Source organism: Castor canadensis, chromosome 11, assembly GCF_047511655.1.
Source record: "Castor canadensis chromosome 11, mCasCan1.hap1v2, whole genome shotgun sequence".
NCBI lineage: Eukaryota > Metazoa > Chordata > Mammalia > Rodentia > Castoridae > Castor > Castor canadensis.
Window position 1 is genome coordinate 116,564,539 of NC_133396.1, and position 14,891 is coordinate 116,579,429.

The following is a 14,891-nucleotide window of genomic DNA, read 5'->3' on the forward strand; positions in this document are numbered from 1 at the left end:
TACTTGAACATGGCAGGTATTCTGAAGCAATGAATAGTATGAAAGTCTTATACTTTCATACTTATATGTCCCCTATAGGGGACAGGATTAATCCTTAATCCTGTTAATTTCATCTGTCACATCTACTCATGACCATTTCCCCTTTCATACTCCATACAAATCATGAAATTAGCAAATACTTATGAATATTTATCACAAGGGTCATCTCCTTTCTTAAGAATAGGTTAGCAGAAGACAGTAAGTTCTAAGGGAAAAACAATATATTTATTGTGTTAAATTATAAATCATTTAATGATGTTAATTTTTTTTTAAAAAAGGACAAAGTAATTTCTTTCCACAGGTTTTTCTTATTCTGTTGGTCCTTCTGGTAGTATGAGTTGTGTCCTTTTTTGCTTACTTAAACCAGTCATTCCAGATAAATGGTTCATAATTATTGTAAAGACCACAGACATTTAAAGACATTGTCTGAAATATGTTAGGACATTAAGGCAAAAAGCGAGCTTAAGGACTTTCATAAACACCTAAATTCTTATTATGATAGAAATCTTTACCCAAGGTTAAATTGTGAATGTTTATACTAGTAATGAAACAAAATGATAAAACTTTCACAAATTTTTGGGAAGCCTGTTAATTTTTAGAAACCATTGAGTGGCTTTGAATGATATGGTGGCATTTATTGTAAGCTTACTGTATCTCATATTGCTAAGTGCCTTTCTTGCATTTAATTTACTTTTAAGTTCTTATTTCAGTCTTTAAAAACTCCATGAATTCCCAGTTTTTAAAAATGAACAATAGAGTTGAAGTAACTTACTCAGTGTTATAAAACACTGGAATTCTAATAGGTCTGTCTGAATGCATGCCCAAGTTCTTAATTGTTATTTGGTTTCCCTTTTAGGAATAAAGTTATAGCCCAATACTAGTGACTCATATCTGTAATCCTAGGGACTTAGGAGGCTGTGATCAGGAGGATCAGTTTGAGACCAGTGTGGGCAACTAGTTTGTAAGACCCCCATCTCCAAAATAACAAGAGCAAGATGGACTAGAGGTGTGGCTGAAGTGGGAGAGTACTGCTTTGTAAGCAAGAAGCCCTGAGTTCAAACCCCAGTCTACCAGAAAAACCCCAAAAAGAGTAAAGTTGTATATCATCAAAAATGAAATAGCTTCACTTTTCTAGAGTACCTTTTAATTTATTTGTTTAATTAAAGAATTTTTTGGAGACAGGGTCTTATTATATAGCCCAGGAGCTCTCCTTCTTCTTGCCTCAGCCTTCCCAATGGGGTAGCTAGGATTACAGTTTGCCACCATGTCCACCACAGTGTTGGTTTTGGCTTAGTGGAAATTAAGATCCAGGGTAGTCAGTTTCAAAAAGTGACTCTCTTTTTTTGTTGTGTTTAGTAACCTGATCTGTGACATTTTAATATAACTCTTAGTAAAAGCATTAATATTTAAGTGCAATATATTGTGCTTTTTCTAATGAATTAATTTTTATGAATTCTTCAATTGAAACAATCTAGTGACTGTAATCCTGTAATTGCTTTTAATTTATTACTCCCACTTTATTTGAAATACACCTGTTTCTCATAAAATCATTTTCAACTGATGCTTAATTTTTAAAATTTGCCTTTAAAAATGATTATAGTAAAAGGTTTTCAAAATCTTTTTCTAAAGGGAGGAAGTTTCTTGCAGTTCTGATGACACTCATAGATTAAGATATGGGGCATTGATGACTGCCAGATTTTATTCAAAATGCTATTTGTGTCTTTTAACTGCCATCTGCATTCTGTGTTTTATCTCTTTATATCTGTTTCTGTCTATTTATACAATTCTTAATAATTTCTTTTTCAACAAAACCAAAATGTTGATTCTCACTAAGGGCTTATTTCAAACTGAACTCTTAACTTGATCATTCATAGTGCCATGGTTATATTTGTGGATGCTTCCAATAGTCTGAATAATGTTGACTTTTAAAAATCCTTTGCTTCTAGTAATTCAGTATAGTTTCTTCATAAACTGTGGAGTTGTCACTTTTCACTTAAAGTTAACTTTTTCAAAACTATTTCTTATTGAACTTAATTAGATTAATTTCATTTCATTATAATCTGTGATTTTTACCCTTTTTCCACTCTATACAAGTCATGAAGTTAATTCTATACCATTATCAGGGGTAAAGAATAGATTCTGTAGTTTTATACTTTTTTCATTCCCAGTAGATGATTAAGGGTCTTTTTGTTATTTTGTTTTTTAATGTGGGAAGGATAGTAGCTTAGAAAGGTTTCCCTACAGTATTTGCCAAAGGACTAGCCAGTCCTTTAAATATGTTAGTTTTTCACATATTTAAAATTGGTTCTAAAATACAGCACTTTGTGTTTTGCTGATGGCCATGTTTATCATAAATTAGAGAACATTTTTAAAGTAAAAGTGTGTTAAAGAGTAAAATGTTTTCTTTATAGATTATATACATGATTGCCAGATAAAGTGCAGGACCTCCAGTTAAATGTGAGTTGCAGATAAATAACAAATAATATTGTAGCATTCTATGTTCTGTGTAGTATTTAGATATACTTATACTAAAACATTAAAGCAAGTACATACTTATATTAATACTAATTTTTTATCTGAAATTCAGATTTAATTGATGTCTTATATTTTTATTATCTCACAGCCTGAATTGTATATCTGAATGAAAAAACTAAATTTTGGGGGGAATTTCTTGTATTTTCACAGGTGATGATGAGCAGAGTGACTGGTTCTATGAAAAAGAATCAGGGGGAGCATGTGGTATCACCGGAGTCGTCCCCTGGTGGGAAAAGGAAGATCCTACTGAGCTAGACAAAGATTTCCCAGACCCTGTCTTTGAAAGTATCTTAACTGGTTCTTTCCCCCTCATGTCACATCCGGGCAGAAGAGGTCAGTAGTTCTTCCTAACTGGTGTATACAGTGAGCCTTTGATCAGCCTTGGGAATACTCATTGAAAGAGAATGGAATTGGAAATTGGAGAATAAACAGATATGTTGGCCACTAATTCAGCTACTCCGCTCATCACGGCTTCAATTTATTAGGAAAAGCGACTTGCTTTTCTTGCTAGTTCATGATGAAAATGTTGATAGGAATGTGAATCGGCAGGAAGAAATGCCTTGGATATTATTACCTAAGGACTAAACTAGGTAATTAAGTAATGCAGTAGAACCCTTTCAGGCATTGCTTTAGTTCTGTTAAATGAGAATTTTCCCAATAATAATCATGGTATTCACCTCTAGCACCAATATCTTAATTTTCTGTTGATAGGATGTTCTTCTCTACTTCAGTGGTCACAGTATCATCTAAACTGAGTGCTTTGGTTTTCCAGGTTTCCAAGCTAGACTCAGTCGCCTTCATGGAATGCCTTCAAAGAATATTAAAAAATCTGGAGGGACTCCAACTTCAATGGTAGGCATGCTTTTTTATTGAATTGTCATGTTTGGAAATGTTTCCATTTCTATGGAAAAAAAGCCACATCCTCATCCTATATTTATATTCTAATGTTATATTTAAAAATAATCCATTTTTTTGTAGGCTACAAACTGGACCAGTGAGATTCCCCTATAAACCAAATCTTCTAATGCTAATAAATTAGTTGCGTTTTGAACACCTGGGGAATGACATTCGAGGGAACCTGGCTCCTGTCCTCTTCCCTGGAGGAATATCATTGAAGTGAGAGCCTCTTTGATGCAAAGATGGGGCTGTTTTTGCTGGAGGACTGGTATTTCTCCTTTTAGTCAGAAGTGAACCTGATTGGGGAGGCTTTTTAGAGATCTAGGTTGGCCCAGGGTGGATAGAAACTACTGTAAATTTTATATATTTTTCTCTTTTATGATTTTTTTTACATTGAATCCATTTATGTATTACTTGCTTTGCCAAAATGCTAACAAAAGATAGAAAATTGAAAACGTGCAGATTTTAACCTAAGTATTCCATAATGTTTATATTGTGACTGGTTAAGAATTAAGTTTTACATATCTGACTGTTGTAAATAAAAACCTGATGCATTGATAACATTTATGGTTAACTTTTAGAGAAGCCTTCTATAACCAGCATTATTTAAAATATTTGCATTTTACTCAGGGTATTTTAACAAGGGCTAAGAAAAGTAATAGGTGAGGTTGATAAATCTTTGCTAGAGTTTGTATGTTCAGTTTTCTTTCCACTTGGATAATCTGCTCTGTATTGCAAACCAATTGTATTTTATAGTATAGTTTTCATTGTATTGCAGAAATCATCCTTTTTCTTACCTAGCCACAGTGATAATTAGTCTGCACTAGTAAAATCATTTACTATTACACTTTAACTGTTCTATTTGGTACTTGAAATACAGCACAATTATTATTTCGGTTTAGAGCTTAATGAAATCATGTGAAACCTAGTATTTTAGCAAGTACTGTGAGACTCTGAATCATATTGTCATTTCTAAAAGTGTGAGCTGGTTTTCCATCCTCAGAATGGCAGACCATATGTGTCACTAAGTTTCAGAAATACTTGCATGAGCTCATTTTCACCAAGCAGGGGGAATTTAACATTTCTATTGTTGGTATAATTTAAGCACTATACTAAGTTCAGGCCATTTGAGTTCTTTAAAATGGTTATATTTAAATGATTAATATTTTTATTAAGTTCCAGTAATTGATGAAGTCAATGTGATTTAATATGTGTATTTTTATATTGTATGGATTGTCAACTCAGATTTAATGGATAACTAAATATGATTGGAAAAGAAACTTAAAGTTGACATCGCCTTGACCTAAAGTCATTGCAGTTGAAAGATTTCAATAAATACAGTAAGCCGGAATGTATGACATCTCCTCATCTCCTTTTGGATTACTTGTCTCAACTGGATAGATTAAAAATGAAAAAGTGCAATTTTGAGTTTCTTTACCTTTGCATATTTGAAGTGATATTTAAAGATACAATGATGTGGTGTTTAGTCATTGTAAGTAAGCTTGTTTGTGTTATGTCTTTGCAGTAAAAACTCATGTTTTTTTTTCTGAATTGCATAAATGCTTTTATTTTATTTTGTATAATGATCGTCTTTTAGTTCTGAATAAGTCACTTTAAAACCTTGGCCTATGAACTTTGCCTTACTAATAATGAATCCAGATGAATGCTATCTAGTTCTTGGTTCAATTTTACCTATTTTTATTTTTGGTTCACTGCTTGCTTGAACATAGCTGGGATTTGTAGCCCATTTTCTAGGCTTATTGCAATCTTACTGTGGTATTTTATAGAAGCTATTAAAACTGATAGGGTAGCTTCATAGTATCGATGATACATGGCTTAACCTACTAAAAGCTACCTTCCCTCTCTAAATTGTAAGAAGGTGATTAAGTTTCACTTGGTGAAGATACACTCACTATATATGTGTGTTTATCATGGAACCTAGTGCATTAGGCCATGAAGTGTTTCCTGGCCTACGTTTTTGTATTCAAAATTTTGCTGAAGACAGTGGACTTCTTCAGGTTTTCTTTCTTTCAGTCCTGAATTGTCCTTATTTGAATTTTTAAGTAGTGTAATTTTTTTTTCAATAAAATCTCTGATTTGGGCAAGAACAATAAGAGTCCCAGTTTGTGCTGATAATTTTCTATGCTAAGTTTTTGTTTTGTTTTTGCTAATGTCATATATAGCTAACTAGTTTTAAAATCATGTCACTAAACAGTCATCTTTAAAGGCAGTATCTGTTACTTCCCATAATAAGAAATGAAATTTAATTACCTGACACTTTCACACTGGAAATTGCTTTTAAGAAAGATTAATTTGCTGAGCAAAGTCAAACACATGTAGCTGCAGCCCATCAAACAAAATGGCAACAAAGGTTTTTTTAAGTAAAAAAAGTGATGGCTGCATAAATATAGTAGTGTCATATATTTGAAGGAAATGAGAACAGGAAATTCTTTATAAAATATCAATATGTACATTTTATGAGGAAGTTTCCAGTCAGTTTTCATTATTTGGCCTAAGTATGTCCTTTGAAGTCACTGTAAACATTGAATTAGGGGACAGTGGACCATCATCCTAACAGAAAGATAGGATTAGGTTCCTGTGAGCCTCCAGTCACAACATATTCATCAATTGAATACATAACCTAGTTTTAAGTATGTGTTAGTTTTATTTTCTTTGTATTGTTCATTGATTGACATTGAACTCATGGCACTGTAACTCAGTCCTGAACAAAGCGTAGGTAAAACATTTTTTTACTAAGTCTCCATATGTCCTACTTTGAGCTTAGTAATGCCAAATTACCCTTCTGAGCACTGTGCTTGTGGCCGTTGAAAATAGTGAAATCACCATAAACCTGGCACTGAATAGACGGCAAAAGGACACTTGTTTCCAGTATGAGAGCTGAGATGAGGAACAGTGTCACCTTGTTCACCTCAGCTGGGAACATACGTGTATGTCAGTGATTGACCTTCTTCACTACTGTGCACATGTCCTTGATTGACTGCAAAAGTTCTGTGAGTGTGGATTTTGGAATTACAAATAAATTTTAGCCAGTAGTCAAATTTGCAAATTTGGAATCTACAAATAGAAATGAGGATTGTGTTTAGTTGTGTGGCTAGCAAAGAGGTATTTGAGATTGTGAAGTCAGATCTCTGTGAATCCACACTCTGGTTCTCTTTTTACTGAGAATTACATTTTGAACCTCAGTTTCTTCCTCTGTTAAATACAGATAATACTTTTCAGAAGAGTTGTCACATTTAAATGATATTGTATACATAATGGGCCCATTTTTGGCACAATCTTTAAACACAGTAGCTGGTGACTTAAATTACATTTTAATCACAAGTCATTGTGCAAAATTCTAATCTTTAAACTTTCCTGTTCCTATTTTATATATAATTTATATAAAATTTGCCTTTATATTTAATATTTGTATTACTTATATAGTACTTTATACTTATATAGTACTTATACTTATTATATTTATTTTTTATATTTCATTTATATTTGATTTGGCCCCTCTCTTTAAGATTATCTGTGGAGAATCATTTTGAATAAATTTTAGGTTCATTGCACTACATCTCAAAATTTAATTGCAAACTGATAAACTCCTAATCCTCTTCTGTTTATCTCCCTTTCCTTCCAATTCATTAAGCAATTCATTTGTACAAAGACCTAGAATATTTAAAGATTTGAGTCCTGATGGATCTAAATTTATTGATCTTGTTCATGTATATGACAGGTGCATGCAGACAGGGTCCTGAAAATTTAGTACTGATAGGAATTATCTGTTAGATCAAAACATCAGTTTATTGGAATCCAGTTCATTCTTCATTGGATTTAGGAGAGTGAAGAAAGTGATAATTAATTCCAAGGAATATCCTCAAGCCATTGCCCATCATATTCAGCCTGAACCTCTTATATTTCTAGAGTTTGTCCATTAAGTACAGTTGAGAGTAATAGCTCAGTCGTGATGCTAGAATCAGTCTGGGATGCAGTACTTACAAAGTGAATTCAAGTAACAATATTTAAGCATAGCATTCCAGTTAGCCAGGTTGTCCTACTCCTGAGCGACACAGTTAATCAATGTTTTCTGAAGGGGAGAACTTTTTAAAATCCTTTTTTGTTTTGAACTAATGATTTGTCAGTAGGTATTATATTTGTCCACAAAACTTAGCATTAAAATTATACAGTCTGTAAAAAGATGAGAAAATAAAGGACTCAGCTTAAAATACAGGTACTTGAAAGCTGACATAAGTATTATATATGAAATTGTAATAAGTTGTAGGATTTTGCTTAAAAAATGTATAATTACATCAAGTTATTTTTGAATGGTTGTAATCAGAATCCATATTGTAATGATGGTATTTGTGTTTATTCTGCCAAAGAAAGTGAATCTGATTTAACAGACTTCTTATTTATGCATGTTTAGCAAGTTTAAATATTTGCAAAAATGTGAACAATAATCCTAAATATAAATAGTCCTGCCACACAAATAAGCATACTGTTTATATTCCCTACAGTAGCCCAGAACAAAACAACTTGTATTCATTTGGAATCTTGAGTCAGTTCATTCTGAAGGAGAAAAAGAATGTTGCAGATACTTTTTTTCTATGAAATCATAGAAAACCAGGATTCCATGGATGGCATGTTGAAAATGATAAATTATACTGTCGTGATTTACTCTGTATGTCTTGCTTGACTTTAGTTGTTCCTTTTTATTTGCCTTTTGTTGTTTCTTAGGATTCTAGAGTAGGTGTTTAATCTGATTTATAGTCCTTATACAAGAGAAGGATCATTTAAAATGGTTTGGTTCAAAACAAAGAGCTACATAAATTTTTCTCTTGGATGAGAAGCAGAGAGAGAACGTTTCTCCTAAGAGAATGGAGTTATTTTGTGATTGAAAGCAAACTTAAAATGTTTTTTAAAAGTACATACAGTTGTAATTTGACTATATATGGACTAGTAACCTAAACTTTTTCAGTGAATTTAGCTGCTAAGTGCTTTAGTATAACACTTGTGCATTAGTACTTTGGTATCCTGAAATCATTTTTGGATTCTTTGGAGAATGCAAAAAGAATGTATACTTAGAAGCTGCCATATGCTAAATTTATATAATACATATTTTTATCTATTATAATATATGTTAATTTCGTTTTCATTTTACCATCAGCTTGAGATCCAGATGTTACATTAGAATCAGATACTTTTTTCTTTAGAATTTATTTTGAGATAGTTTATTTTATATTATAGAAAAGTACATATTAATATAATATTAACAAATTTTTTAATTTAATTTTAATTTATTTTTTAAATTCTTTTATTCACAGTGCATACATTGTTTGGGTCATTTCTCCCCCCTTGCCCTCCTCCCCCCACCCTCTCCCCCCTTCCACCCTCAGTTCCAGGCAGGTCCTGTTCTGCCTTTATCACTAGTTTTGTTGAAGAAAAGAGACAAGCCTAATAAGGAAGACAAAGCATTTTTGCTAGTTGAGTTGAGGATAGCGATACAGAAATATTCCTAGCATTGCTTTCGTGTACATGTGTTATGACCCATGTTGATTCATCTCTAACTGATCTTTACCCTGGTTACTGATCCCCTTCTCATGATAACCTCTGTTGCTTTAAGGTTTCTATATTAGTTCCTCTGGAGTGGGGACATCAAACGCTTTCATGTTTTGGGTTTTCTACCTATTTCTGTATCACACAAATGTGCTCTCCCCTTATCATGTGATCCAAGTCCAACCACATTGCTGCTTTTGCCCTAGATCTAAAGTCCACATATGAGGGAGAACATACGATTTTTGGTCTTCTGAGCCTGGCTAACCTCACTCTGAATGATGTTCTCCAATTCTATCCATTTTTTTGAGAATGATAAGTTTTCATTCTTCTGCATAACTGAGTAAAATTCCATTGTGTACAAGCACTACATTTTCTTGATCCATTCATCAATAGTGGGGCATCTTGGTTGTTTCCATAACGTGGCTATTGTGAATAGCGCTGCAATAAAAACATGGATGTGCAGGTGCCTCTGAAGTAATCTGTGTTGTATTTCTATGGGTATATCCCCAGGAGTGGGATTGCTGGATCATATGGCAGGTCTATGTTTAGATTTTTTAAGGAGTCTCCAAACTTTTTTTCTGAGTGGTTGTACCAGCTTGCATTCCCACTAGCAGTGGATTAGGGTTCCTTTTTCCCCACATCCTCGCCAACACATGTTGTTGGTGGTGTTTTTGATGATGGCTATTCTAACAGGGGTGAGGTGGAATCTTAGTGTGGTTTTGATTTGCATTTCCTTTATGGCTAGAGATGGTGAGCATTTTTTCATGTGTTTTTTAGCCATTTGAATTTTTCTTTTGAGAAGGTTCTATTAAGTTCAGTTGCCCATTTTTTAATTGGTTCATTGATTTTAGGAGAGTTTAGTTTCTTAAATTCCCTGTATATTCTGGTTATCAGTCCTTTGTCTGATGTGTAGCTGGCAAATATTTTCTCCCACTCTATGGGTGGTCTCTTCAGTTTAGAGACCATTTCTTTTGTTGTGCAGAAACTTTTTAATTTTATGAAGTCCCATTTGTCCATCCTTTCTGCCAGTTGCTGGGCTGCTGGGGTTGTATTGAGGAAGTCTTTGCCTATACTTATTAGTTCCAGAGTGTTTCCTGCTCCTTCCTGTAGTAACTTCAGAGTTTCAGGTCTGATATTTAGGTCCTTGATCCATTTTGAGTTGATACTAGTACAGGGTGATAGACATGGATCTAGTTTCAGTTTCTTGCAGATGGGCAACCACTTTTCCCAGCAACATTTGGCTGTCTTTTCTCCATCATATATTTTTAGCACCTTTGTCAAAGATAAGAGGACTTCATATCTAGGTCCTCTATTCTTTTCCACTGGTCTTCACGTCTGTTTTTGTGCCAGTACCATGCTGTTTTTATTGCTATTGCTTTGTAATATAGTTTGAAGTCGGATATTGTGATACCTCCAGCATTGCTTTTTTAAAATTTTATTGTGCTGGGTGAGGGTATGTTGTAGCATTTACAAAATTTCTTACAATATATCATACCTGAATTCACCCCATCCACCATTCTCCTTCATTCCTCCCTACTCCCCTTCCTGGAATAGTTTTAACAGGTTTCATTTTCCATTTGTATACATGTGTATACAATATTTGCACCATATGCATGCTCCTTCACTATTTCCCCACCTGCTACCTCTCTTACCAGTACCATCCCTCTCAGGCAGGACCTGTTCCACCCAAAAGAAGAAGAAAAAATGACATTTTTCCTTAAGGCACATCCATGTTCATATGGATAATAGACTGATTTGCTTCATCTCCTCTATTTTTCTCCTTTCTACCTCAGTCCCTTTCTTCTGGTTGTTTTAACTGATTTAAAAGTTCTATATTCATTTTTGGGTAGAGAGTACATCAAGCATATTCACCTTCTTAACTTCCTTCTTTTACCCTCTCCCTGACCTGTTTTTCATTGTTTGCTCTATTTGTATTTGGTCTTTATGCCACATAATGAGAGAAAACATACAGCTTTGGCCTTCTGAGCCTGGCTAACATCACTTAAGATAATTTTCTCCAGTTCTGTCCATTTACCGCAAACAAGAAAATTTTATTCTTCTTTGTGGCAAAATAAAATTTCATTGTATATAAATACCACATTTTTTTAAACCCATTCATCAGTGGTGGAACATCTTGACTGTTTCCATAACTTATAATGCTGATATAAATAGTGTCTTATATAAATTCTCTATTTTGATGTCATTCACAAGTTTATATTTCTTGTCACAAATTTAATAGCTGATTTTTAAAAATGAGTCCAAATTTTCATACTTTGTCACTAAATAGTATTGCATTGTACTTTATTAAAAGTGCAGTATGTATATACATGTAAACCTAAATGGTACAGATATATGGTAGTATAATCATTTATTCAGTTAACTGCAATTGAATTCTTACTATGTTCTTCATATTTATTCTTAAAAACTCCTTAGATAAAACATAAACATTAAGTCTTGACATTTCCATGTTATAAAAATTGACCTCATATGGTTTTTTTGGGTTTTTTTTGTGTGTGTGTGGTACTGGGGATTGAACTCAGAGCCTATACCTTGAGCCACTCTGTCAGCCCTTTTATGTGATGGATTATTTCGAGAAAGGGTCTTGTGAACTTTTTGCCCAGGCTGGCTTTGAGTCATGGTCCTCCTAACCTCTGCCTCCTGAGTAGCTAGGATTAGAGTCTTTAGCCACTGGTGCCCAGCAACAGCATGTGTTTTTCATGTATTCAGAACATCTGTGTGCTTCTCTCATGCCTTAGTTCAGACTTAACTTCATGTTCTGGCTTATGGGTTTCTGATGCTTTAGAAATGCAGAGCTGTGCAAAGTGGGTGTTAGTAATGGGAGCAGATACTCATGATGCTATGTGCCAGACACTTTCTATATACTAGTTACTTTATTAATTAATTTAATACTCTTCACATCCCTGTAATGTAGGTGAATGTTTTTAACTTAAACAGTTACCTTTTCTCTTTTAGTAAGCCAAAATTAATGCAGTTTGGAACTTTCTTCATATTGCTGCCATGTTGCTAATAAATACAAATAAATTCTCATCCTAAAGCAGTCTTCATTCCTGATTACTAAATGCCATTGGTAATATGAGGTATTTTGAGATATTTGACTATTTTGAATGGCAAGCACAAAGTGTGTCCCATAATAAAAATGGTAGTTAAAATGTTTTACTGCTTCTATTGGATTAACCACTGGCATGCAGCCCTGCATTCTGATTTTTCCCTTTGTACATTTCTCTGAGAGTATATAGTAGCTTCTTGCTGCTCTTTAATATCATCCAGTTCTAGAACCTTCTCCATTTCTTTCTCTCCATGTCAGCTTGTTCTCCCTGCCTGCCCTCCATGGTACCTCTTTTTCCATCCAGCCTGTTATATAATGTGCCTTGTAGCTGTCACATTACTACTTTTGTTTAGCTGTGGTGACGTCTGTATTTCTTACGTTTCTTTCTTCCCTTTTCTTATGTAATTTGGCAAAATTCTGAGAATAACTCCTACAAGAGGAAGATATTTTAGCTTTAAGAATGAGTTGGAGCTCACAAAATGAATGGGTGGGAATTGGCAGACAGAAAGTCATGGTCAAGGCTTAAATTTGAAATATTCAGAAAACTATTTAAGTCCAGTACTGCTGGCAACAGTATATGCTTGTATAGATAGGTATGTAACAGATAAGTTTGGATGCAAAGGTAGGCAAGTGTTAGATCATTATGGGCTTTGTAGTCCATGGGAATCTCGTGAACTCAGGTAACTTCTGATCGCATAGACAGTAGGATACAGAGGCATTGGTAGTTGCATGTAAGTTTATACTATATCAAGTGTCTAAGTTCAGTGTGTATTCCCCTAGTAGATGAGAACCACAAGCTAGCCTGAACACTTCTGTTTCACTGAACCTAATATTCGGATCAACTTTTGGGAGACATTCATTTAGTGAATGGTAGTTAACTACTGCTCTAGTTATGTTACATGTTACAGTGGTGAACAAGACAGACAGTTTTCTGCAGCTTACATTTTAGCAAATAAGAATAAACTTGGTTGGGGGCGGCAGGAGTAAGCAAATAAAAAATAACCATGGAGAACCGTAAACAGGGTGTAATGTGGTAATTATAGGACATGTAAGTGATTGAAGAGAACAAGATTTGTAGGCTGGAATAATTTTCAGCCCTGGCCAGTCTCTAGTGCCTTTCTTTAGATCATTTTTACAATAACACAGGGAAAGATATAAGGGTATACTCTACCCAAACCTGTTCATTCAAGAAGTTGGGTTAGGTTTTAGCCATCTCTCCTGATTCCTGACCATGTTGACCATAGCTTTTAAATGTCACTTACTGTAAGTAGAAGTACAAATGGCATTCTTGTTTACGAAGTACTACTAATTTGAAATTTTCTAAAATAGAAAGTTTTTAGTTGCTAAATATTCATCTAGTGTTTTGAGTGTCCCCTTTAGATTAAATCACAATGATTGTTCTGAAATGTAATATGTAAGAATGTCCCTTCAGAAGTTTCCAGTTTACTCTTCTGCCTTCATGTTCACTGTGTTATTATACATCGCAGCCAGTCTTTTTAGTACATAATTAAAATATATGAAATGTCATGTTTTTGCTTTGTTTTCCTTAACTTTTGTATTTGCATACAAATTTTTAGGTTATCTGTATTAGGAAAGAAATGACTTATGATTGATTTTTTTTCTTTTATTTATATGTGCATACAATGTTTGGGTCATTTTGATTGATTTTTTAAAAGAAGATATGATCTATGGAGTTTTTAATGAATCTAAAAATACGGAATTTGCAAACAAGACTTTTGAAAAAATACTTTTTAAATTATGACTGTCGTTTAAAAACTTTTCTTTTTTGTATTCTAAGAAACCCTTAAAATAAGTTCTGAAATGTTTTTGTTTTTTAAGGAAATTAAGATTGTTGATTGGTAACCATTTTATTTCATTGATGAGCTTTGATTCCTTTTCCTAGTTGCCCTTCAAAAGGGTGGTGACATTGCAAGAGTCCCCATTATGATTCTTTTTTAAGTCAAAATGAGGGAAACAGAAATGCTGCAAATATTTTACTTTTTAAGAAACTTCAACTCTGTTTTTCTGCCTTTTATGTTGCTGATAGTATTCTGATGGTCTATAAAACACAGTTTTGTAATTTACCTTTAGATATGCCAGATATGTAATATCAGAAAAGTTCAAAATCAATGTTCGGTAGAACACTTCCAAATAATATTAGACAAGCACTTTCTATACTGAAGTCTCTTGGATATCCTCCCATTGAAGGTCAGTTTGCACAACTGATAATTCACAAAGAAATCACTTAGAAAGGATTTCCTGTACTATGTAGTTAATGAATGCCAACCAGATATTTGTTGCCTGTCATCCAAGAAAGGGGATTCTGACAAATCAGAGGTACATGTCAAAAGGTATTTAACTATGTTTTAAACCAACAAAACTTGTAAAATATTTTGTTGTTAAATCATGGTTGTATGAAACCCTGATCAATACTTAGTAGGGGAATAAAGTAGCAGTTTGACACTTTTTTTTGTTGTATAATAAAGGAGTAAAAACTTGTGCTCTTACCAGTGACCAGTGTAGCACTTTCCTCTTAGATTTTATATTTAAATGTGGTAATTGATTATACAGTTTACTATTAAAGTATTACAGGATCACCCAGTTTTGAACTTGCAGGATATTTATCTTTGATAAACTTTTTGTAAAAATTTTAATAGTATGTCCTTGGTTTTTGTTTTGGTTTGGTTTGGTTTCGTTTGGTTTGGTTTTGAGGTCTTTCAGATTTGTATAGATTTTGAAATATTTAGTTTAGAAATTGTTCTTTAAAAGTGGAAGCTATTTTTAATCGTTCATC

At 33.5% G+C, this 14,891-nt stretch overlaps 1 protein-coding gene across 21 annotated transcripts in view; it reads left to right on the plus strand.

The window, feature by feature from the left end:
* Window positions 1-14,891, plus strand: part of Gpatch2 (G-patch domain containing 2) — a 243,775-nt gene that overhangs the window by 16,091 nt on the left and 212,793 nt on the right. For 20 of the 21 annotated variants that reach the window (XR_012438976.1, XR_012438977.1, XR_012438978.1 and 17 more), the window contains exons 4-5: window positions 2,725-2,907; window positions 3,347-3,426. Coding sequence is in view for 7 of the 21 variants with exons in the window: in XM_074048296.1 (XP_073904397.1) it covers window positions 2,725-2,907; window positions 3,347-3,426 (263 nt within the window). In the remaining 14 variants the exon portion in view is untranslated. Of the gene's footprint in view, window positions 1-2,724; window positions 2,908-3,346; window positions 3,427-3,552; window positions 7,257-14,891 lie in introns of those variants that run through there. The other variant, XM_020184710.2, reaches the window with a different exon arrangement.